This window comes from Scaptodrosophila lebanonensis, unplaced genomic scaffold, assembly GCF_003285725.1.
Source record: "Scaptodrosophila lebanonensis strain 11010-0011.00,11010-0021.00 unplaced genomic scaffold, SlebRS2 tig00000024-arrow-pilon, whole genome shotgun sequence".
In the NCBI taxonomy this organism is placed as follows: Eukaryota; Metazoa; Arthropoda; class Insecta; order Diptera; family Drosophilidae; genus Scaptodrosophila; species Scaptodrosophila lebanonensis.
Window position 1 is genome coordinate 21,599,306 of NW_022060538.1, and position 26,183 is coordinate 21,625,488.

Below are 26,183 nucleotides of genomic sequence, written 5' to 3' on the forward strand. Positions count from 1 at the left end.
ATCAACTACAATGGGTGGCACTAATAGCTTGTATGCAGCATGCGCAACAATGGGCGTCCAATGCCTCACAGTCCTCGACAGTCTGCGAACGTAAAAACTTGGCTAGAAGACGCAGCGACGGCAATGCTTGCCGCAAGAGAACAAGCTGTAAAAATTATAAGGAAACTAAAACACCAAGAACTACAACATCAACAACAACAACAGCAGTAGCAACTAAAGCAACAATAGCAACAGTGTGGTGAGCACAGCAAATGAAAAGCGCACATTGGACGGGTTAAAGGGCTGCACATCATTTACCCATAAAAGGCAGAAGAGCTATTAATACTTATTACGAAGCTTTCGGGTGCTGCAAAAATCCCAGAAGTGGATAACAATGCTGGTCATTCCTCGCTTCAACGGTGGTAGCTGTGTGATCAGGTTTATCGTCTATACCCTTGGATATATAATTTCAAGATTTCTTGAAATAGCATGAACCAATTCTTTAACTCAGGAATAATCTCATTCCAGATATTGTAATTTATTTAGTGAAGAAAATTGTGAGGAAATTATTTCTAAATTATTTTTAAGTTTACATTTCTCTTAACTTTATAAGTCCAACTCCATTCCTGCAGGCAAGCCCCTTCACAGTTTCTTCAAAGAAGTTTCAAATGGACAGTAATTTTTTTTTTGGAATTTAAGGCAATTCATTTAATTGATTTATTGCCGTCCATTCTTCCTTGATTATGATTTGCTTTGCTTTATATTTATCAGCTTCAACTCATACTTGCATACCCTTGGATATAAGATTTGAAGATTTCTCGAAATAGCATGACCCATTTCTTTAACTCAGGAATAATCTCATTCCACACAATGTATCAAGTTCTTTAGTAAAGCAAAAAGTGCGGAAATTAGAATTTCTAAAGTATTCCTAATATTACATTTCTCTTAACTTTCTGCCCATTATAGTTCCAACTCCACTCCTGCAGCAAGCCCCTTCACGTTTTCTTCAAAAAAGTTTCAAATGGACAGTAATTTTTTTAGAATTTAAGGCAGTTTATAGCTCTTGCAACAATGTAACAAAATAAATCGATTTATTGCGGTTCATTTATCTTTGATTATTATTTGCTTTGCTTTCAAGATTTCTCGAATCGAGATTTCTCAGGAATCATCATCTCATTCTACTCAGAGTAATCCTTGTGTGAGAAATTGTTGTTGAAAACGAATTTCTAAATTATTTTCGCTCTCTCCCCAGCATACTTCTAGCCCATTCCTGCAGGCACTAACAAGTTTAAAATTAACAGAAATTTCTTCAGAATTTAAGCCACTGGCAACAATGTAACAATTTAAATTTTATGGCCGTCCATTCGTCCTTGATTATTGTTTGCTATAATTTGTACATATCCGTGTCACTTCGATTGACAAGAAGCTTCGTTGTTATAATTGAATTTAATATCACTGGAAAAGCCATTTTATATGTATTGTAAGGACTATGAAGAGCTTAGTTCATGTAATTTTTGACATGTTTTTATATTCGCTGAATAGTTTTCCTTTTCAGTTAGCTTCATTTCAAATCAATTCTTGACTTTGTAAAGATCCATAAACAAGGAATGTGATGTGAGGATGAAAGACACTCAGTCTATTGAATAGAGGCCTCTTTCTTTCACTTTCTCGTTACTCTTTTGATTTACATTTATTTTTATTTGCATGCAAATTCAACAAAACTGACTCGAAGAGTTGCTCACACACACACACGTAGGTCTAACACGTGTTTAAACAATGACAAGCCATGAACATATTTTACTTCGGCCCTTGTGCCGGTGCCATTTCGAATTCAATCTGGAATGGAATCTGAAATCAATACCAAAGCTTCATTTCATTGACAATCATTGTCAGTCAAATGCAGTCAAGTCCTAGAAGTGTAAATGATACACAAAAGTGTTGCTTTGTTGCGCGCTCGCACCTTCTCTTCCCATTTCCCTATATCTTTATCTTTTCCCTTTTGCCACACTATGCTCGCTCGATTTTCTCCTTTTTTCAATTTCGGTGATGAAGCAGCAGAAAAGCTTAAGCGAAAAGAGCAACGTGGCTTATGGGGCAGGAGGGAGGAGTGCGGTCAGGGGCAGAGTTTTCGGTTGCCGCTGCTTGGGGCACATGCCAAAAAACTTAAACACTACTTGCATTTTTCTTATGGCACGACAACTATTTATTGCCGCCCGTTTCGAGCTGCCGTTGCCGTTGCTGTCGCCTGTCGCCTTTTCTTGTAGTAGTAGTTGTTGTTGTTGTTGTGGCTGCTGGTGCTTCCATCAAGGAGGTTGTGGCTGCTGGAAGCCAATGCTGATGCTTATGCTGATGCCCATGCTGATGATGATGATGATGAAAAATGCACATGTGTTACTAACGGCCCGATTATTTTTATTGTTTATGTGCTTTGATTTCGCACGTATACATATGTTGATGCTGTGCTTTCCTTCTTCCCTCTCTGGTGTTTTTATTTAGCTTGGCCCTTTGTTCTTGGGGGGCTTGTGTGAGGTGTGAGTGTATTGGTTTGCGCATTTGTGCGTAACGAATAAATTTAGCAAAATAAATAAGCACAATAATCCTTTTGAATGCATTGCAATTGAACTTTATACCAGCCATTGACTACGACTACGATTCGATTCGGTTTGGTTTTCTGGTTTACATTTAACACACACATACATACATGCTTACTATACGAGTATGCTCGTGTGTAGACAACCACACAAAATACTCAAACACACACACACACACACACACCCACACAAATGTGAGCATGAGTGCGGCACTTAACTAAACATTGCGCAATTTTAGTGCTGGTTTGAGTGGACGACTTCGAGGCCACTTGTCCGGCTAATGCCGTCCAATTTTGCTTGATTTGCATTTCAATTTGAAATCAAATTTTTCAATTGCCATCTGCCACACACTCACACACACTCACACACACTTGCACACAATTGGCAACACATATTGCAATCTGATTCTGTGTGCGTGTGTTTGCTTAGCAGCGTCTGCACCAACACATCCACGACACACACACGCGCGCTCAGGGCGTGCGGTGCAGAGACCGACCGACACACATAATTGAATTTGAACGCTCTTGTGCTGCAAAAAAATTCATAGCATGCTTTTGGGGGCTTCGCTTTATCCGCCCCCGACATGTAATTGACAAAAGCTTCGTCCAGCTGCTGCCGCTCCCCACCCTACCGCCAATCAGCCCAATCCGGCCGTTCGTTTTGCTTGCCCAGCAGCTGCGTCAAGTTGTTGAAATTTGAAATCAATTTATTTATATTGAGTTAGCATCAAAAAACGTTAACCTTTGCGCACCGAGAAAACACGACCATTGCCCTCGAATTGGCAACCTAGCGCCTACATTGTTGCAAACACTACAGTGGGCCCATCTTTTAATGACAGTTTATTACATTTCCCTGCTCGAACTCCAAGTGGCACAAGCGAAAAGAAATATAAATTGAAATCAATTAATATAATGGAGCATTTGTGCTTTAGCCGGCTTAGAGATTTTGGGCATAGTGCACGTTTAAATTAAATGGACTTTAAAAAATATATGTTTTACTCTCTTTTTTTCAATAAATATAAGAACTTCGACCTGATTTGTTTGGGGTTTCGCAGATATTTTAGCATTGTTATGCGAGTGCTTACATACTTGTAAAATATTTAAGACTGCAATACTCGTGCTCGTATAATGGAAAGGCAGTTCGTTGACGAGAATATCGCCTGTTGCTGCTTAAAAACAGCTGTCTGGCGGCGATGGTTTCTCTTTTTGGTGGTTTGCGTGTCTGGACAGGCGAAATGGATAGCACGGGCACGGTTGCAATGTCAGCGAAAACTGTGGCAAGTCGAGCCGAGTCGAGTCGCGTCGAGTCTGAGTGGCAGGCTCTCAATGAATGTGGGTATGTGCGTGTATATATAGTATGTCGGTGTGCCTCACGCTCTTATTTGTTAAATTAAAAGCTTCATTGCTGTGCAGTTGTTATTGTTGTCGGCTTCGTCGTCGCCGTCGTCGTCGTCGACGTTGTCGGTAGCGCCAACACCGACATCAACGTTGGCATCATTGGCATTATTGGCTTCGCAGCACACAAGACTTTCAATTAGTTTTATTAGGGTGTTGCAAACATTCCACTGCTATTGCTACTGGCGCTGCTACTGCTACTGCTACACACAATGGGCAGTGTTGTTGTTGTTCGAAATTGGCCTTTTTGACTTTTATGCTTTTCGCTGGGGTGTTCAATTTTTGTTTGTGGTTGTTTGGGGGTCTTCTTATTTGATTGTTTTTGAGTTTTATGTGCGCTTGTTGTTGCTGGCGCATGATTGCGCAATATAAGTTTAAGTGTACACACACACACGCACACAAGCACACAAACATTAAATGCAATAACAACAATGAGCACATTGTTGAGCATTTTAATGAAAAGCGATCGAACAAGTGCCCCCTTCTTAAGAAACATTTCCATACTTTCTTTAATGCTCTAGCATTCTAGATGAAGAATTGTGCTGTTTTTTGTGTTTACTAAACGCATTACATACACTTATATAACGCGGAATATTTGTCTATACCTTCTAAGAGTATTTAACGATACAATTTTAGTTTCAATCATTCTTTTTCTGAGTTAAAGGAATTAAATTGTCAGTACCTAACAAAACAGATTGTTTTGAAACTTTAAAAACGAACGATCTTATTGTAGTAAGTATTCATAATTAATATCTATGAAATGGACAATTGACAATAATATTGAAAAATAATAATGTCCACTTACCGGTTTATCTTTAAGAGCAGACTTGCGTGTGCTTCTACAGTTGGAATTAGTTTGTTTATATTAGATTTTATTCCTGTAAGAAAAATAACGTAGAATGCTTTTGGGTGAGCCAATCAGTAAGAGGATAGTTGCTTCGCTTACAATCAAGATTGTTGGGAGAGTGTATTTACAATTCAGTTGTTGTGCCTATTGTTGTGTTCTGAATTCGCTTTCGACAATTGTTCTTTATGGTTATTTTTTATTGTGTGTATTTGTTCATTATTCTTGCCCTCGCACACAGCCCTCGTCACAAATGTGACCCCATCCCCCACCCCAAGCGGCCATTTACCCGCTTCAGAGTTGGAAGTTACTTGTACAAATGTTTTTGACGCGCCAAGTCTGTGGGTCAAATGCTTGCAGCACCCGTGGCATGTTGTTGCTCAGCTTGTTGTTGTTATTTTCATTTGTGTTGTTGTTGTTGTTGCTGCTGCTGCTGCTGATGCCGCTACTTGAGCTAAAAAAGTTTACGGTGGCAAAAGTTTGGGCGCAAGTGAAGTACTGTCGGGGGCGCAGTGACCACGACCACGGCTCGCTGAACTTTAAAACGAAGTTAACGCCAAGACACGTCATTTCTGGCCACTCCGCGGTCCTCTCGTCCTGGCCAACATTGCCGGGTGGCTGATTATTGAAAATGTGTTGACGTTGGTCCAGCGGGTGGACGGAGCTTGTTGGTTGGGTTGTTGGGCCGGGTTTGGCTTCTCGGCTGCCATAACTCAAGCATAGCCAATGCGGCAAATGCTCGGAACGATTTGCGAAAAAAAAACTTGTGCTAACTTTTCTTTCACTTTTTACTCAAGCGCCCCACCTTCTCTTTTTTATTTTCTTTGCAGGCCGGCAGGCGCATATTGAAAAGTGAACGGGTTTTGTTCGCCACGAAAACTAAATAAGTTGCAATGTGAAAAGCGCTTGTAAGACAAGTGGCGAGTGAAAAACTACACGAAGCAAATAGACAGAAGCAGCAGCCGAAAAGAAGAAGAAGAAAGGGAAAAGTGGCAGCCGTGAGTGCGACCGCCTCGTTGACTGTCAGAAACTTGTCAGGCCAGAACAAAGCGCCGAAAAAAACGAATCGAGAAGCGGAAGACGGAAGGCGGAGTGACAAGGGGCTGGAGGAAGAGTCCGCAGTGGAAGCAGAAGTGGAAGTAGAAGAAGCAGAGCAGCTGCTGTGACGATTGACGCAACAAAAAACAAAAGGCACTGCTGGCAAGTGGTTGTCGTTGTCGTTGACGTCGCAACGCGAAGTGGCACAAGTGGCCCGCTCCCAACCTCTGGTGGCAGGGGCGACCGCAGTACAGAGTCGCGTTATTTTGTATGCGGCGCACATTCCAACAACAATTGGAAGTATAACAATGGCATAGAGTGTCACAGCAGGCGGGGAATTACAAGCGCTATGTGCTGGCCAAAAACCGCTACGAAAAGTCGCAAGCAAACGCAATAGAATAGAACAGAATAGAGGACTATACTTGTATAGCATAGCATAGAATTCACGAGCATTGGCCGAAAATCTAAAATAAACTCAAGCGCTGGCGAAAGGAGCAGTCGGAGGGACAAACAGTGCGCCACATGTGTTTTTGTGATGCGACAAGGACACTCAAAGTGCCGGCACAATATTCAAGCAGCAGCAGCAGCATCAGCATCAGCAACCCACCAGCAACAGCAACAGTAGTGGCAGGAGGTGGCAAAGAAGGGGTCGCAGCTTTAGTTTAGGACACGAAGCAGAGGAAACTTTGAAGGAGACGCGCACTCTGACAGTCGCACAATGCGCAAACACAAAACGCCGCCCAGCGGCAGCCCAAGGACAAACAGTAACCACAACAGTAGCAACAGCAACAGCAACACCAACAACATGGCGACGCAGGCGTCGACACAGGCAGAACCAGCAGCAGGGGCAGCGACAGCGCCTGCATGTGAAGCACAATTGTCACAGCCCACAATCGAAATGGAGCAGCGCATGCTGCTGGGCCATGCGGCCAACGAAAACCCAGCAACGGCAACAGCAACAGCAACAAGGACGGCAGCAGCCACAGCCACAGCAACAGCCAGCGGAGTAGCAGCCACACCAACCACAGCAGCAGCCGCAAGTCGCCTTGAGGCGGCAGCAGGCACAACAACACCAACAACAGCAGCAACCTTCCAGCGACCAGCGTCCAAGGAGCGCCCGCGGCCCACAATGCAACTGATGTCCTTGCTGCACATCGCCTGCTATGTGCTCTGTCTCTGCGGCTTCAGCTTCGCCCTCTACACAAACGTGAGGCAAACACGCATGGAGCAGCGCCTGCAGCGTCTGCAGCAGCTGGACGCACGCATTGTCGAGCTGGAGCTCCGGTTGGAGCAGCAACAGCTGCTGCACTGGCCAGCGGCCGAGGAGCAGGAGGCGCCGCTGCTGACTGGCAACGAGGCGAATGGCTCGCAGCACATGACGTTGCATGTGCGACGCGAGTTGCATCGCCTGCGGCGCGACGTCTCCCACTTGCAGTTGACGAGGCGGCAGCAGCGCAGGCAGGCGGCAGAAGCGGCTGCCGCAGCGGCGGCGGCTGGCGGAAACAACAACGGAAATGGCGACTGCCAGTGTCAACCAGGTGAGTGAATCAGAATGACCTTTTCAGGACATTGCCGCTGCCCAAATTGACCGCAGCCGCATGTGTCTAAGCGCAAATAATTTGCAGCCTACTTTGCGGCGTGTGGCAGGCATGGCCAACACACAATTAGTTGCCACACACACACACGCACACAAGTCAACAAGTCGTTGACTGTTAGTCGAGCTTATGTGTGTGTGCGTGTCTGTGTGTTTGTGGGACGTTGTGCGTGTGTTTGTTGGCCACGTCCGCCCCAACTATGCCAACGAAATTTAATTATTTGGGTTTGGCCAAATTTATGGCAGTTTAGAGATTTCATTAATTGGAAAAGTGTTTCTTTTTTTGTTTTGGTTTTTCCACTGTTCTGGCTTTTGCCACACAACACACTCTAGAGACGGCTGAGTGACGTGTTGGTGGCAAAGAGAAGGGCTCGAGTAACTCCGGAAATGAGCTCGCAGGCAGCCGGAAAGAGAATGAAATAAGAATAAGCTAATAGTTTGTCGCTCCTCCAATATAAGGATGTCTCATGTCTGCCCATTGCTGCTACACATATAGTCAGTCACAAAGCTATGTCTGTTCGCACAGTTCGATTGCTATCTCAAGTAATAAACTGTTCCGTGTAAGGCTCTAACTGAATCGGTTAATGTTAGATCGTTTAGGATTAGCCTGCTTCCACAAAAATTCCGTTTAGCACTTGTGTCTAAATAGGATCTGAAAGACTAAGTAAACCGTGTGTAATAAGTCTTTCATACTTGTATTCTCGTTAACATTTTATGCCTTCATCTGTGAGCTTATTTTTTTGCACTCCTCACGTACCCATCTCTAACACTTTTATACATACACACACATACATACACACACACACTCACGTATGCATGCTCTGCAACTTTTTGTGTGCAATTTGTCTGGCCCCCAACCAACTTATGGCCACCATAGTGGTCCACAGCCTCCTGCTCCTGCTCCTGCTCCTGCTGCCGCTTCTATTCGAGATGTCGTTCGCCTTTGTGCCGCTGTTTGGTTTCGGCTTGCCATTTTTTCTGCTGTGTGTCTTTGCCGGGTCGGCACTCTGCCACGCCCCCACACTCCCCATCCCACTGGCCTGACATGCCGTTGCCAAACTTTGATTACTCGGGGATTAGCGTGAACGCGCTTCTGCGTTCCAAAGTCTCCGCTGCTTCGCACATGAACGCCTTTTGCGCGCCATAAGAAGCTGCCGCTGTTGCTGCTGCTGCCTTGGCTGCCTTGGCTGCCAACTTGTTTTGTGGTTTGCATAAATTTTGCTTAAAATACTTTTTAAAAACTTTTACGACACACGCTGCCCCTGCACAACATGCCCCTGACCTTTGCTTGAGGGATTTGACATGCGCAACTTTGGCTGCAGTTGTGTGCGGCAATGTTGCCTGCCGCGTTGTCCTCGACGTGTGCCCTTTGTGTGCTCCGCGTATTAACGCAATTTGTCTTGACATTTACACAATTAAGTCACACACAGACACTCAAACTTGTGCTCGTGCTTGTACGAGAGCAAGGGGCCACTTGAGCGAGTGGCAGCTAAGCGGCCTCGCAAAGTTCTTCGCTAATCTTGGCCAGCAGCCACGCATGACTCGCCTGGCACACACAACTGGGACTGCAGTCGGACGCAAGCATACTTGTACATATAGTATACTCGTATATAGTTTTATAACGCATACGTTCCGTTTGTTTCCTTGCCTTGCTGGCCTGCCTTTCTGCCTTCCTGTCTTACCATCTTCCATGGCTGCGACTAATTGCGAGCACCATTTCAAGTGGCAGTAGCTGCTGCATCAACTAAATGCTCAACGCAACTATTTAACAACTTGCCAAGTTCTTGGCTTCCATCCACGCTGCTCGCCCCCTCGACCCCACGCCGGCTGTCGCTCTCCCCATGCGGACTTTGGCTTCAGACAAGATACGACAAAAAGTTTTATAATCGATGCGCCCGCGGGTCAAAGTTTTTGTCAGCCAGGCAGACAGCTAGCCAGCCCGGCAGTCGAAGTTTCTTTTCAAAGTCACTGCAAATAAATACATTTTGGACCAAGCCAACGCATCCTGGAGTCCCTTGGCAGCCTTGATAAGCGTGCCACACAGCCATACAGCCATTCAGGCTCTTCACAACTTTAAGCCGCACACAATAAATCAAAGGAGGGCTGGGCTGGGGCTGCTTCAGCGTTTGCTTATCACAACATTTTTGAGGCTTAGACGTTGCAAACGGGTCCTTGTTGCCATCGAAGTCGTCGTCGTCCTTTGCCTGCATGTGCAGCACAGTTTTGAGTGCTTTGACTGGCTCTGAAGTTCATGTCAAGGGCATTGCAGCAGAAGTAAGCTCGGGGCTCGCAGCATGTGACAGGCAGGACGATAAGTCGATTAGGTTGGGTTTGTCGTTGGCAGTTTTTCAGCAGAAATTGATCAAATTAGTGCGACAGCAACCAAGTGCAGCAGCTTAGCAGAAAATTATTGAGATGACCGGCAATACAGCAATACAGCAATGCATCAATACAGAGGGTAAGCGACAGTGGAAAAATATTAACAATGTGCATTAGAATACAATACTTGTATTGGCTCCTTTAGAAATAGGAAATTTGTATTAACTAATCAAAGGTATAATAATGTAATACTCATAAAAATAGTAGCAAGAAATTTTTCTAAATTGTACAAAATGGTATCAATCATGAAATAATAAAGTTGTTGTGAATGATTCGAACTCTGCCTGAAGAACTATTACGAATGTCTGTAAGCTATTATTTGATAGACCGAATGCCGCAAATAAAACATTGTAAAATGTCAATTACACGTACATACTCGTACACATGTATGTGTGGATAGAATTACGTCAGTTATCCGTTCTAAACATGAGATTCTCTCCCATTGTGCGAGGTGAGGCAGAGGCAGAGGCAGAGGTGGAGAGGGAGAGCTGGAGTGGATGGAGTGGATGTGTCCCTGGCGGCGTTGTCAACCTGCAAATGACATTCGGCCACTTGTGCTCATCTGTGCGACGAGTGCTGCATGCAGCTTAGAAACGAGTGCCCTAACTGGCGGACTGTCCGCCGCCGTAGTCATGGCTCTTTGGCCAGCAGCAAACCCTCAATTTATCATAGCCAAGCGCAAAATCCACTTTAGCACCAACAACAGAAGCAACAACAGTATCAGCAACAACTGCTGGCAAATGGCGACCGGCGACCGGCGCCGGACAACGAGGAACAGTTTGTTGACTGCGTGTGACATTTTGCAAGTCAAAATATGTAGAACAAGCCACACACGGTGGAGGACATACAAGTAGAACACACAAACGCACCCATAAATGTATATATACTATATACTCGTATACTATAGATGCATGTAGATACACTAACATGCCACAGAGAGATGATAGTAGCAGTAGTACGAGAAAATGGCATATGAACTATGGAAATTCCCAATTAGGTTTTAATGCGTACAAGTGCTTTTTATTCAGTGCAATTTCTCACAGCGAGTCGAGGACGGAAGGACGTTCAATGTGCTGCTCTGGACCGTTGAGCTTTCGCCCAATTCAATTCAACTCACGCGCCAAGCCATGCACCCCCCTACCCCACCACCCCACCACCCCACCGGTGCTTTTCGACTGTCATTGCTGGCTGCCTGGTGTTCGTGTATTTGCCAGTCATAAATTTCAATCACGTTGTCAGGATAACACCAAGTGGATATACTCATATGTCTCTCGACTGCGTCTGCTCGCTTCTCTGCATATGCTGCCATCAGGTAGCAGCCTCGGTCGCATATGCCGTCACACCGCACAGCACAGAGATATAGACAGAGTTAACCAAAAATACAGAATCCATAGTCACAGACCGCACCCCAAACTTTTGCTCTCCCCTCCCTCTGCCACAGCCTTGCATGTTCTCTGTGGTTTAGGGCGTGCCAAAGCGCAATAACAACATCGCCGACAACCCTCCTTGCTGGTTCAGATCGCTCGAGCGTGTCCACAGACGCTCGAGTTCTTCTTTTCAGTTTGTTGTTGTTTCATTTTTTCGGTTAAACCTGACCGAGTCGTAGCAGACCATATCGACCATATCGATTGTCGCTACACATCAATTGATTTCCTTTTCGTTTTCAATTTGACCAGCTTGTCGGACCCGGTTGTGTGGGCAGTGGAGTGGAGGCAGGACGAGTGGAGCGGTGGATGCCTCGCTTTTTGTTTATGTGAGCGTTCATATGCTCGCTCATTCGTTCGGGTGGCTCGTTAGTTGTGTTTGTTTGTTTGTTTATTCGCTTGTCGGTTTGTTTATGCGTTTAATTTGTGACTTTGCGTGACTTTTTGGTTCACCTGCCCGGTTGCCCCGCTGCGCCACGCCCTGATTGCCATTTAAATGCTGCGCTAATAGCCCAATAAACCATTTCATTGACCAGCGCTCACCGCAACAGCAGCACAGCACAGCACAGCCAACAACAAATTATTAATTAGTGAAAAAATTAATGAGCAACTGTCGTCGTTATTTGTGCGATTGCCGCCTCACACCGCCCTGTCCCTGCCCCTGCCCCTGCCCGTGCTCCAGCGCGGCTGCCCGCCCACGCCTGCTCGCGGGCTCCACATCCCCCATCCCACGGCCCTGCCCAGCCCTCTTCCACAGCCCCAGCCCGCCGCGAGTCTGTCTGTCCACATTCGTTGACAAATTTATTTGTCGTGTGCCATGACGTCTCCGCCCAGCCCGGACCGTCCCGGCCCGGCCCCTGCTCGGATTCTCAGGCGCCGCTCCAGCCATGCTGAAGTTGTTGTTGTTGTGCGTCGGAATTTGGCTGTGGAAAAAATGCCATTAAAAATATCACAAGAGAAGCAGCAGCAAATGAATGCAGAAACAAGAACACAAATATAAATAAAACAAAAAACACAATAAAGCAAAAACGTAAACTAACGAGAAAATAAAATAAATTCATTGGCAAAATATATAAATGAATTACCAACAAGAATTTCATAAATTTCATCAGATTCGTTACGAGTGTGGATGTCCACGTGTGTGTGTGTCTGTGTGTGTGCGTTGTTTTTATATATGCGCATACGAGTACATATATACTCGTGTACATATATAACTTTATTTATTTTTGGTACACTTTCCCACTAGACAGTTTTCGCAGGCAATGTAATTTGTGCCTCAACGACGGGGAAAATCGAACGCGGCGTGGCGTGTCATGAGCGGAGCTGCGCTCGCGATTGTGGGTGCAGGAGAGGAAGTGGCAGATCCGATAGCACCCCATTGTAGTTAAAATGATATGAACAACGTGAAATGGCACAAAAAGTAGAGCCAATATTTTTGGGGAACGCAAAATTAAGCCTGGGCTTGGTTTCGTTCGCTGACGAATGAACGATGGCTACCTACTATATAGTGAGGGTTGAGCCTAATGAAGTCAGGTACTCGTATGTTTATGTCCTGAAGCCGATGGATGTATGTGACAGGCAATAGGTGGACTGTGTTACAGGTACGGATGTGATCAGCATGAATGGACACTAGACAATAGACTTGTCCTATTCGTACTGTATATAGCATCTATAAGTCTGAATGCAGCTGCCACACGACCGCTTGGTGGAAAAATCACTTTTAGTTTGGTAACTCTAAGAAGATATCCTATCGAAATTTGGTATTTGTGAGTCATTAAAATCGGCTGACAATATAATAAAGCTGCTGTAGGAGATTATGATCATACCAGTCATAGTATTATCTGAATCGATGCACCAAGTCCTATAGTTGCCATAAGAATGTGGAGGACAGGGAAGTCTACAGACTATAAGATCGTCATGGCATCTAGGAATTTTGAATTTGGAACCAACTATCGGGCATTTTGATAGTCAAAAGACTATAGATAGGGGTCCTAATAAAACTAACACTCTAATTTATCACTCAATTAATATAAATTAAATGAAAATTTAACTTTTAAGTTCCTTTCTCTATGTTTGAAGCTTCAATTATTTATAGTTGATATTCACATTCCCTTAATTAAGGTATTTGCTGGAAATTCAAAAAAAAAAGGCAAAAGATAATTGGGAATTATACAAACTTTAAAGAATACTTTTAAATATTTCGCTTTCCATACGTATTAAATACAATTTTATAAACACGTTTAAATGGACTGCTATCGAATAAATTAGTTGCACAATTTAAATTGAAAAACCTTCACATTCTGAGACTGCTAATTAAATGATCAAGTGCTTCTTACACCTATTATTGCACGGCTTGCTGTTGACCTTGTCTAGAGAGTGGCCATTTGAGCGCAACCGCCTACAAAAAGGTTATTTGTTCGAATCTATTGACTTGACCTTTCTTGGCCATTTACCTTTTGCCATAGTGCTACCGTTATTTCTGAGAAAACATCTTGCTAATTAGCAGGCAAGGTAAGCCCCGAAAGTACACAGTGGACACGTCGATTGATGGGATCTGTAGGAGAGGCCCACACAACCAAGCCAAAAGGTTGCCACTACCCGTGCTGCTGGCCCATCAATCAAGGCGAGCAGCAGACGAGTCGAATCTCCAGACTTGCTGCCAGCCTGCTTGCTGCTTGCTGCCTGTCTATCTGTCTGCCTGTCTGGCTGACCGCCTGTCTTACTGCTTCTCCGTCTGCTGAGCAAATGCGATTGCTTAGATTGGGGCACAGACACATGTTCGCTGGCTTATAAGTATGTATCTGGCAGATACTCGCTGGTGCGTGCGCCTGTCTGCAGCTGTCTGCGTGTTTGCTTAGTTTATTAGTCACATATGTATGCGATTCGACTCGTAGCGGGCTCTGGTTTTGGTTGCTTAAGCTTTTGCTAAGCTGATGCTGCCACTGCCACTGCCACTCCTCCCCACTGCCTGCTATCGATGCTATATGGCAGAGATGTGTCTGTTTGGCGCAAACTTGTTCTCTAGTCAGGCTTTAAAATCCAACTAGTATGTGAACTGAGACTAGATATGTTGATAGAGTCGCGTAGCATAGAATAATACAGATATCGATGCAAAGAACTCTGAAACGCATTTGAATTCTTCGATTTCAACACAAACACTTATAGCCGTGTAGACGCAGGTACTATTAAAAATTTTCACAAGAATGCGATCAATTTAATAAACTAAATTGCAACTACTTCAGCGCTCCGCCTATCCTAATACTATCTGATTAATTAAATAAACTTTTTCAAAGGGACGCGCCTTCAGTTTTGTAAGCAGTCGGTAGCTTGAGAGAAATTTTCTTTCAGTCTTGTTCGAAATTTTTGCTGCTTTGAATTCTCTGATGCTATTTGAATTGGAAATAAATTTCTTTAAAAAAGTTATGGTATCTTTTCGAGGATACAAAGACATTACTACATTTTAAATACTTGTGGGGACAGAATTGGTTTTTTGGATAGAATAGATTATTTTGTGGCATCTTTAAAATGGAAACCTGACTAGCTTCCCATAAAGACATCGATATTTGCAACAGAAGCTGATCTGCTTTTAGAAGATGTACGAAATATCGGGATAGGTTTATCAAACAGGATCGCTTCTGAACCTTTGCTTGAACTGCATATGAACTGGGGATCTAGTTAAGTTTCTTGAACAGGAGCGCGCACCTCCAGTTGGTAGTTTGGCGGACTGGTTATTGGCTGGCTGGCTGGCTGGTTCCCGGAATAGGCGGCACATTGACAACGCGTGCTGCGTAGATATTTCAGAGACGGTGAAATGTGCGTTTCAAACTAAAATTTATTCGTATTTGTGTGCCGCTCGGAATGGCGACATTTGACGCTGCGACAGGCAGCCATTCAGACAGTTCGGTTGGCGTTTGCCATATACTATAGTGTATTGGGCGGGCGTGTTGGCCGAGAGGCGAGGGGCGTTGTTTGCGGGCGAGGCAAACAGATTTCATTTTTATACTTTTACGTGATTTTCAACGACAATTCAGCGAGTACAGCTCCACTTTCATGTCGAGCTCACGTACGCAGCGTCAGGGCTTTGGCTTCCAGACCCACTCGGTGGCTGCCGTATGATTTATTGCCTCGACACTGGAGCGACTTGCTCTGTGCTCTGTGCTCTGAGCTCTGTGTTCGGTGTTCTGTGCTTGCTGCTTGCTGCTTGGTGCTCTGTGTTGTGTATTGCTGATGTTGCTTTGTTTGTTTGTTTGTCTGAGTGACTCCCTGGGCCAAGTGGAAAACTATGTGCTTGTCTCCGGGCTAGTTGTGACAGGATTTGTTGTTGTCAGGCGACCCTGTCTGGGGGATTCGCCAGCGCTTGTGCACTCGGCGGCTCCCCCTGCCAACACATTTAGCGATAAATACAAGTTTTATGATGGATAATAAATGGCTTCATTCTCGTTGACAAATAGTCCGGTTTTATTTTCATTTGTTTTGCTGCTGCTGCTGCCACTGCTGTTGTTGTTGTTGTTGTTTTTGTTGCTGCTGTTCATTTTGCGTTGTCTATCTTCGGCTTTGTTTTCGTTCTTCTCATTTGTGCTTTTTTTTTGCGCTGATATTCAGATCCATGCCCTCCGACATTTCTCGTTTCGCTTTTCCTGCCCCAATCGCTGGGACTGTCTGTCACTGGCATTGTCTACGGACCGCGGCCGCGATAAAGATGATGTATTGCCGTCGTTGCCAACGTTGCCGTCTTCGTCTGTGCTGCGTCCGCATCCGCATCCTCGTCGTGGTTGTGGCTGTGACTGTGGCTGCGGTTGTGGCCTCGTGCCGCCCATTTGAGCAGCTCAACACCCGGCGGCGGCGACACCAAGTGGGTGGATTATGTTTTCAGGTAGGATTAGCAATTACGTTTATAAATAGAATCTTTGGCAATTTATCATATTTTTTCGCCGCTTTCTCTTTCCGCTCTGTTACCTTGGCCCTGAGAATCTGCTTATCTGTATATTAAATCGGCGGTAAATCCGTTAAAACGCGCTGGCATCCAGCTAAGCGGCCTTTTAATTGAAGCCAACGGCTTTAGCAGCTCTTCATGGTGCGTATGCGGATGCGGAAGGGGCGGGAGTGCGCGGAAGATCGAGGCGCCCTGCTCGTGCCCTCTTTGCATATTCGCCACACAAGGCCATCGGCTAACATGAATTTTATTGCATAATTTGAAAATTTGAATACCTCACAATACGCCCGCGGAGTCACAGTCACCATCACCATCACCGTCGCAGTCACAGTCACAGTCGCAGTCACAGCGAGTGTCGAGCGCCACACCCAGGGCAGGCACGTCGAACTTTTATGGGCAGAGTGCTCAGCCTTTTATGCCACATCATTTCCCAGTCATGTTATTCATTTTCAATTTTCGACTATTTATGCAAATTAGCTGTAAATATGCATAAAAGCTGAAAATGTCATAATTTTTATGCAGCATCATTCGCTGGCGCGTAAAAATTTGACACCCGCCATCGAGCAGCGAACAGCGAACAGCAAGAAGTGTTTCCCATTCAATAAACGGCAAATATCACTCATACGCAGCGTGAGTCCGTCGCACGGCTCATTAGGCCCCAAAAATTTGAATCTGTGTCGCCCGTTTGTGTCAACTGGCAACTAACAACTGCCATTTGGCAGATTTCTTCGGCCTCTTCGGTCTGTTTGTTTTTTTTATGTTTCAATCAAAGAAAAACGAAAATCAAAACCCCCATCAATGTCAGAGTCCGGCAGGCGGGCTGCTGCAATCGTTGGCTTTGGCTTTGGCTTTGGCCCTGGTCATCGTCATCGTCAACATTTGAAATGTCTTACAATCTGGCAACACAATCTGCTTGTAATGAGCCATCTCCCTCCCCTCCCACTACTCAACAACAACAACAACAACAACAAACACTTGGCGCACAAAGCGAAAGTCAAAATCAATCTTTAATGCGACTCTCACGCTTCACGGCCATATCCATTTCATGGCTTTCTTTGTGCTGTAGTGGGCCTTCATTCTTCCCTCGTTTGCCTGTGCTCAAAAATATTAATTGCTTGAACCGCAACGACAACGACAACCACAACCACAACCACAACAACAACAACAAGAGCGTTGAAGCCAACGTCAGCTTCGACATTCTTACAAATCACAATCGATCATTGTCGAAAAAATACATAATAATCGTTAAAAATAAGAAGAAAACCACATATAATCAGCTGAAACGAGAAAATGGTTTGGGAAAAATTTTAACGCCATTCCTTGTCGTCTGCTGATTGTGGTTTCTATGTCTGCGCTTCGAACTCCGCGCTCGATTGCTTGTTGGCCATAATTAAATTACGTTTTTACATCTTTTTCTCAGAAAATTCAATAAAATTTCAAAGAGCGTCGCATGCACAATGAAATTGAAGGGCACCACAGGGCGGAGTGGTGTGCATCGCCTCATTTTCATGCCACTGTGTTCGTGCAACCTTTTCAGCTTTACATGCTAATGGTAATTGAGGGTAGGACTCCGAGCTGAGGCGTCTCACGTTGCACACTCGTCACTCATCAGGGCGAACTGGTTTTCGGCTGAGGTTGATGAATTATAGTAAATTAAGCGCTATAAATAGCAGACAAAATCCATCAATTGCCATCAAGCGCAGAAGTGTCTCTTTTTGCAGATATTATTATAGGGTTTTAGTTTTCACATACGCTACTCGGCTTCAGCTTGACAACAGGTTTTCACAGCCCTCTGTCAACTACTCGTATCTCACATACATCTGCAAGCCATTTGTCTTCTCTAAGGATGTATGAAGACATATCGTGTGCATTGCTTCCGATTCCTATATCGAAGCGAATAGGACTGGAATTTATTTCAATGCTATAATTTTTCCGCTTGCGAAACAGCAAACACGTAATGCCCATCAGTCTAAATTATTGATATGGAAAAAATCTCGATGCATTTGTTATTCATGTTCTGTAATTACAATTTCAAATTTCACATTTGATGCCCTTTCAGGATAGCACAATATTGTTAATTGAAAATAATGTTTTCGAGGAATTCTCAAACATTCATTCTCAGCTGCCAACCCGCTTTTAGTTCTCAGTAAGCCAAATGGGGGTTGTGTTACAAAAAACATATTTTCAATACAACAATAGAACGGATATCGCGTTTACTTATTTTTATGGGGATCGGCAGAACACTGCCAGTCTAGGAAATATATATTCTTAAAATTATTCAGAAAAAAAGCACAGCTAGACAATTGCAATTACAATTACACATGTATAATTCTGCACAAAGGACACAATTGAAAAACTGATAAATTGTCAAAGAATATTTAATGAAGTTGCAAAAATAGTTCCAAAAGCGTAATAAAATATTCTATAACCCAGCAACAAATTTTATACGAAATCGACCAGCTTATCGGCTTCAGCATTGAGAATTGTCTCATATTACATTTTAAAAAATAATCATAAACTTGAAATGCGCTGATGGAATGTTTTTGTATTTCCGATAAGCATCAGGGCTTATCTAATGTATATTCATTCGAAGCATCCAAATATATATTCAGGCATGCAAAATAAACAACTTGGGCTGACATCATACATACGTCCATACAAATATTTGTCTTTACAAAGCTTATAAATAATTATATTAGATTGGGAAAAAAGCTTAGAAGTGACTTTAAAGGAATGTTTTGTGGAACCAATCAATAATATAGTCCCACTTGAGCACCACTTGAGTGCAATATTCAGAACTCTTTTGCAACTCATTCTAGTAACAAGTTGCTAATGATAAGTCCCTCACACGCTCCTGTTTGAATGGCACTAATGGCAGTTGCAGTTCCCAGACAGGATATCAGTCGGAGGAAAAAAGTGCCAACAATTACCTGCGCTCCTTTGTTGTGGCAGCAGCTCTGAATCATCGCTTTGTCATATGCGCCCATCCCAGGGTCTCTTCGTGCCAAAACTCAATCAAAATTGTCGTCGTTTGTCACCATCAATGGCGGCTGGTCTCGAATAGAAACAGAAATAGTCGAGTCGATTCGATTCGTACCCCTGCTTGGGTTTTCCTCATCGCCCATTTTTTCCCATTTCTTTCCTTTCACAATGTGTCTATTGACGCGTCAGCCGCGCCTTGTCTGCGGCATTTTCATTTGCATTTGGCAAACGCATTGTCAAACATGCGACGTCGTTAAAGCAACAAGCGGACGGACGACAATGCTGATGACGATGTCGCTTAAATCAAAACCGTTGCGACCGCGTCCCCCCAAAACAATTGGAGCGCCAACGACATGTTCATGTTTCTAAATCTAATCAAAATGCGAATGGCTTGTCGTGCAGTCGATGTTGATGAGGACGGTGTTGCCGTAGTTGTCACTATTGCCTGTTTACCAGTTGCTGGCAGCTAGTTATTGCTTACTGGTTGCTAGTTGCTGGTTACTGGTTACTGGTGGTTGCTTGCTTTTGGCCACCTCTCGGCCTTTCTTTGGCACTCCATGGTGCCCGCCTGCCTGCCCGCCTGCCTGCCTGTCATTGGAGCGTGTGAGAATGGCGAGGCACGCACGTAGGCTGGGGCCTGATCGCTCGCCTGCCATTTCGCTATTCAAATTAACAGCAATAACAACAACTACAACCGAACTGCGACAAGTTTTTCAAGTGCATGGCATGCAACATCAGCGACGACACCTTCTGACATGTTCAGTGCTGCCGCTGCCAGAGACTCTCTCACTCTACACCCGAAGGCATTATGTGTTTATTGAGTAGCTGGAGTCGCACTCCCCGGCCATTAATAAATGCATAAGCAATAAGAAATGTGTCCTGCTGACTAATGTAGTTGTGGTTATAGAAAACTCTCAAGTTCCCATAGTAGTTTACGATTCTTTACAACAATTCGAAAACAAAATAGCCCTCTTAAATGACATTAAAGAGTCCTGGTCTGAGTGTTTTCTAAATCGTATTAAAACTTCTAATAACTAAATGGTGAAACATATCGAAACATATAACTATTAAAATGCTATAAATATTTCAAACTATTTCCTTCTTTTTGTTCCTTTTTCATCCTAATAATTATGTATGTGTCTTCTTGTTTTTACCAGCAACTAATTACCTTTATATCAAAAATATATAGGGGTGTACAGAATTTATGGTTTAAGAGATGTGCACTTTCAAAAACAACATATCGGCAGTTTTTATTGATGCCATGCACAGGGGATTTATACTTGTATTTAATACGATTGTTAGATCTCCTTTTCGACAAGTGCTTAAGAAAATTTTGTCAACTGTAGCTCAGTTAGTTGATGATAGTAGTTCTACTTATTTTTGGTGTTCCTTGTCCTTGTCTTACTTCTTGTTTTCAAGCGAATAAGCTTGCTTTAAAAATAAAAACAATATCCTTAAACGCTTTAAAAATATTTATCTGATTTAAATGGGGCTGGAAATCTCTTTCGAAATGTAATGAATTTAAAATTTAAAATGGAGCTCCCTAAAACTTGGAATTTTTATGATAAATATGGCTTTTAATGCTTGGCAATTCTAGTTAATTAGGAAGTGTTTACGCCAAAATCTCCCTTTAATTATTCAATCTGGTTGCATAATAATAATTGAACGTTCTAGTATTTAGGGCGTTATGGCTTCGTCAATAGCGAGAGTTGCGATTTCTCCTGTATTGCGACTTCCTTTCAATTTTATCATTTGCATCGCATTTCCTTAGCCAGCACTGAGGCTCTGTCTGCCAGAGTCTGGCAGGTTTTTGTTCGCTTGTCGCTCTTGACTGCCTGTTTGGCTTTTGCGGCTTTTCCCAAGCCGCCTGTCTGCGGCTTTTGTCACACTCATCTGCTTCGCCTTGTCGTTGTCGCGCCAATTTCGCTGGAATTGCATTTTGGGCTTCAGACGCATGCGCAACGCAGCAACAACAAGCCGTCATCATGGTTGCACCAAATTGAAACATGGCCCTTGCCATTCCCATGCCCATTCCTGGCCAGCCCAGCTCGGCCCATTCGTTGCAGTAACAACAACAATGACGACAACGACGACCAGTTTGTCAACTCGTTGGCACAAACGCAGCTTACAAATTTAATCAGCTTAAAGAGGCGTCTGTGGCCCACCCCTCAGACCACGTCCCCCCCTCCAGTGCTCTTCCTTAACCCTCCCATGCCCCAGCCCATTCATAACTACGCAACGCTTTTGATTCCAGTTACTTTTCATTACGTATGCAAGACGATGGCAAGGCGGCGGCATTCTGGAGCATTGCGATCGCCTGCACAGTGGGGCGAGAGTGTCTCGAATTTTGTATTTATTTATGCACACTTCATGGTTGTTTGTGTTTCCATTTTTTAGTTGTAAATTAAACATTTGCATTTCATGCGCAACTTTTTTCTCTCACACTTGAAACACACTCTACACTCTCCGCGTCCCCCGCCCACCCACACTCAGTCATGTGTGGCGCTCGAGCTTGTTGCTGCTGCTGCTGCTGATGTTGTTGTTGTTGTTGTTGTTGTTGCTGCTGCACTCAGATTTGTTTATATTTGGTCTTTTTTGTGTGAAACGTTTTAGCATCTTTTAAGTGTTTTACACACGTCGAGCGAGCAGCGCATAAACATGGAAAATGTACATAGTTAAACATATTAAGCATGTCTCTAAGTGTAAGTGCATGTGTGTAGAAGTAAGTGAAATGTTTATGTAAACATCAACAGCAATAACAACAACAATGCAACAGCACAACAGCACAACAACACAAACAAACACACGAGCGCACGTAGAGCACACAAAGAGGCAAACAGCCACAAGGACCGACTGACAAACACACACAATAAAAGGGACAGGTAAGCGAGCAGGTAAACAACAGAAAAGTGAAGTCAACTGCAACGACTGAGAACCACTGTGCCTGGACTGCCTAGGCTGTCTGTCTTCTGCCGCCTGTCGATTTCAGAACGCTGTATGCTGCTCATAAGTTCAACAGTTTGTTTGCGCCTGGACCAGGCCAAAGAGTTGTCAATTAAAGTCAACACGAGCGGTCCTACAACAGATGATGATGACAACGACCGCATTCAGAGCTCAGCCCCGCGACCTTATCAACAATGCAGAGTTCCAGCTCCGTATCGAGAACTCGAAAACAAACATAGACTCGAGACGAGACGAGACGAGAGAGAAAACAGAATACAGAAAACAGAAAACAGAGAATATCAGAATCAGAATCACATTTATTATGTTTAACAAACTCAAATGGCGTCAACGTTCTGACACCTTCAACGCGGCATGCATGCATAAAGAGAGCTTCGCGTTCGCGTTCCCCAAGATACAAAGATACATGACATTATGGCGCTTTTACAAACAGAATGTGGCTTCGAGTTGTCACTACAAATTGGTTATGGGCTGAGTGTGTGTAGAAAGGGTGGGCAGTGGGGAGTGAATAGTTTGCCTGATTAAACACCATAAATCTTCAGGGTCAGAGCAGAGTAGAGTCGGCAGCGAGCGGCAATTACAGTTTGAGATACATTTGTATCTATAACGAAGGGGTGCGCGCCAAGAAAAGGTCGCTAAATGTTGACAACAAATGAAATCTTTTCAACGTTTTGTTCAACAAAATGCCCAATTTTATATGCATGCGAGTTTCTTTCCATACGAGTCCACACATGGCTCTAGATTCTAGCCCCGGCGATTGCTTTGTTAGCGCGCCTGAGCTGCACTTCTTTAGCTGCTGCCACATCTGCCTCTTCACACATTTAACACTTTATAATTTATTGTAATTCTCGTTGCTATTCAAAAGCGGGTTTTTTCTCTCCATTTTGTGGCACAGAAAAAATGAAAAAAAGAAAAACAACTCACACCTTCTTGCCGCCACATTGGATGCACATGGACGTGGCATCTATGGCCATTGCCACTTTGCTGGCTGCTTCATGGTCCATCAAACCCACTCAAAATGCACAAACGAGTTGCGCAAGCGCCTTCGGTTAGGGGGTACGAGTATGTGGGCTGGCAGCCAAATTGCCAACATCTGAGTAAATCATGATTAGCAAAAGCCAGATGAAGAAATCTGCAGATATCTGAAAATGGTGACTCAATAATCGACTGGACTTTGTAGCTAAAATCGTTATGCGATTCGCTTGTATCAGAAAGAGGAGTCTCTTCAGCAATAAAATCGAATAATAAACAGAGAATCGTATGCCATTCAGACACACAATATAATCATGGGCATTAATCCAAATTGATTCTCCCATAAAAAGTGGCACCTTAAGTAATTAATTCTTAGAATATGAAATATAAGAATTATTACTACAACTCTTTAAATGATTTTATGCTGATAGAAAAATTAATGGAGTCTCTGTTTTTAAAACACAAAAGTATTACAGTATTTCGTACACATGTTCTTCAATCTTAAATATAGAAATAATTAACATTTTATTTCCAATTTAAAACCACTATTCCGTTCAGATTTTATTAATTAATTTCTAGAGCATCTGTTTGTGGAGACATATTATAAGAACTCTTATAAGAGCTTCAGTCAGATTCGCTAGCCAGAAAAATCAGTTATATCATAAATTTTGAATAGTTTTTTTTTCAATAATTGTCTTCGAATGACTGATATGTAGAAATGTTTTATGACAAGTCACTTTTTTGACTTTCCCTAAACATTGTTGGTCTAAGCTAAAAATGATTATTTGCAATTACATTTAATTATTGAAGTGTAATGAAGCCTAACCTACCAAACACAAGTGCTATTATTTAAAGAGCTCTCAACAAAAAAATCACTCATCTTAAAGCGAACCCTAACCATACGAATCTCACGAGCATTGCATCACCCCTCATCATTATTGCGCAGCACTCGCTCTTTGTCGTTGGTCCTGAGCCACTGTGCCAGTGTACCACCCGTTGGTGCAGTTATTAGAAAAACATTCGATCCCAATGCCAAAGTCCTTTGTGAGCGGTAACCCTGTTTACATTCCTTTGAAACCCCTGCATGGCACAGTTCGACATACCTGGGCCTTTTGCTTTTTTCTGCTTTTGTTGTTGTTTGGTTTGCCTTTGTTGACGTTCTTTACGTGTCAACGGGCTTAAGATGCAAACGCCTCCGCTGGACCACCGCTGCCGCTTCCTGCCATTCAGACATCCAGCCAGCCAGCCAACCAACCAACCAAGCAGTCAGTCAGTCAGTCAGGCAGACAGCCGGCTAACCAGTCAACTAAGCAAGCCATCGGCTCTGAACGTCATTCTGCTCAGCCAGCCAGCCAGCCAGCTTGCCTTTGTCTGAAATTTTAAACGTTTCGTTTTTTGTTGCTCTTGGGTTCTGCTGCTTTTGAAAAACTCGTTTGCATATTGTCATAATTTTGCAGCCACACGCTCGCACACACAGACACTTCCATGCCTTTTTGCTGTACTTGTAGTTATTTAAACAGCTCACCTTTTGCCTTCTCTAGTCGTTGACGCTGGGTCCCCCTGGACTACTATCGAATCCACTGCAATTGTTGTAGTTGTTGGTGCGACTGAACGGACGCACAGTGGGCCTAAGTTCACAGCAAATTCCAAAAATAATAATATTCTTATAATATGTTGTCAAATACAAAGCTCGGCCGTGATCAAATCTTTTGCTATCACATTTTCTTTTTCATCCAAAACTAGACTAAACATTTGTCATTCAATATTTTCTTCTGTGGTGCTGATATCAACCTACAATTTGTTTCCATTAGATTTAGATATACTCGAATCATCTTTTTTTATTATTATTTATTTTATTTATTTATTTGTTTATTAATTCCTAGTACGACATGAAGAATTCTTATAAATTAATATGCTAGTCACATCTTTGAAGAATTTTAGCACACTACGAAGCATTCATTACATTAACGAAGCTAATGAACAATATTAAGTAAAACTAAAGGAACTCACAGTCTTTAACTTCACGAATTTTTAGCCAATCTACCCACTGTGCGACGTCAGCGTTATCTTGTTGGGCTATTGTTGCTGTTGCCACTGCCCATTGCCGTTTGTGGCAAATGTTGCATGTTTTATTGTTATTTTGACTACTTTTATTGTATTATTAAGCTGCATTGTTATGCTCACTAAGCTGCCTACAAGCGTTTATGATGCCCTTTTGGGTACATGGTGAGCATTGCGGCCTTTCGGGCAAGTTTGTCAAGCAGAAAAGTGTCTTTCCATAGTTGGGATCAACGTTCACAGAATATTGGCCTCCTTAAAGCTGGGGCTTAAATATTGCGGCCCTACTTGTATGTAGCTACTGCCTATTATTAGGCCTCGGATTCAACTTGAAATGCTAATACTGTTCTGTGGGGGTTCTCTTCAATTTAAAGCATTTGCTGTTAAAGAAACTAATTTGTATATTTTTCTTTTCTTTTTCGTAGAAAAGGTATTTCAAGTATGTACAGTGTGTGTAGAAAATCGATAGATATTTATATCACACTAGTAAGTCGTCCCTCTTAGATAAAGGTAATTAGTTGAGTTGTATTTAGTTGCAGCCTATGTGGTTTCAATATGTGATTCAAATAAAGACTTATATTGCAGAAAAGTATATAAAATAAACGTAAGATCTTCAATATGGAACTTGACTAAGAAGATGAAACTAAGGAGTGATTGTTGTAGCCTTAAATAGAAAGCAAGAATGGTTTGACAAAATATATTTGTTTATATGGGCACTCTATGCACATATTTGTTAGACCATTTAAGGAACAGATATACGAGTGGAAGTTTCTTTATTTACGCCTTAAGCTACCAACTATTCGAGTCTCTTTACAGCTGACTGGTGGCTTAACTTTCAAGATAACCTTTTCCAGTAACCAAAAATAAATTTGAAAAATAAATAAGAAGTACGTACTTGTATATTGTAAATATAAAGCATTGCTCGTATTTCTTAAATATATGAGTAAAAGCTAACGGCCAGTCATAAATCTTTGCAGCAGAGCCAAGTGCATCTGAGCTTCGACTAATTGTGTTTCACGTGCGAGTTGAGTTCG

General features: G+C 43.2%; 1 protein-coding gene across 1 annotated transcript in view; it reads left to right on the forward strand.

The window, feature by feature from the left end:
* The first annotated feature begins 6,564 nt into the window (after positions 1-6,564).
* LOC115621012 (collagen alpha chain CG42342) overlaps positions 6,565-26,183 on the forward strand; it is an 83,238-nt gene continuing 63,619 nt past the window's right edge. The window contains 3 exon segments of the mRNA XM_030514532.1: positions 6,565-6,795; positions 6,915-6,949; positions 6,951-7,384. Of these exon segments, the coding sequence (XP_030370392.1) occupies positions 6,565-6,795; positions 6,915-6,949; positions 6,951-7,384 (700 nt within the window).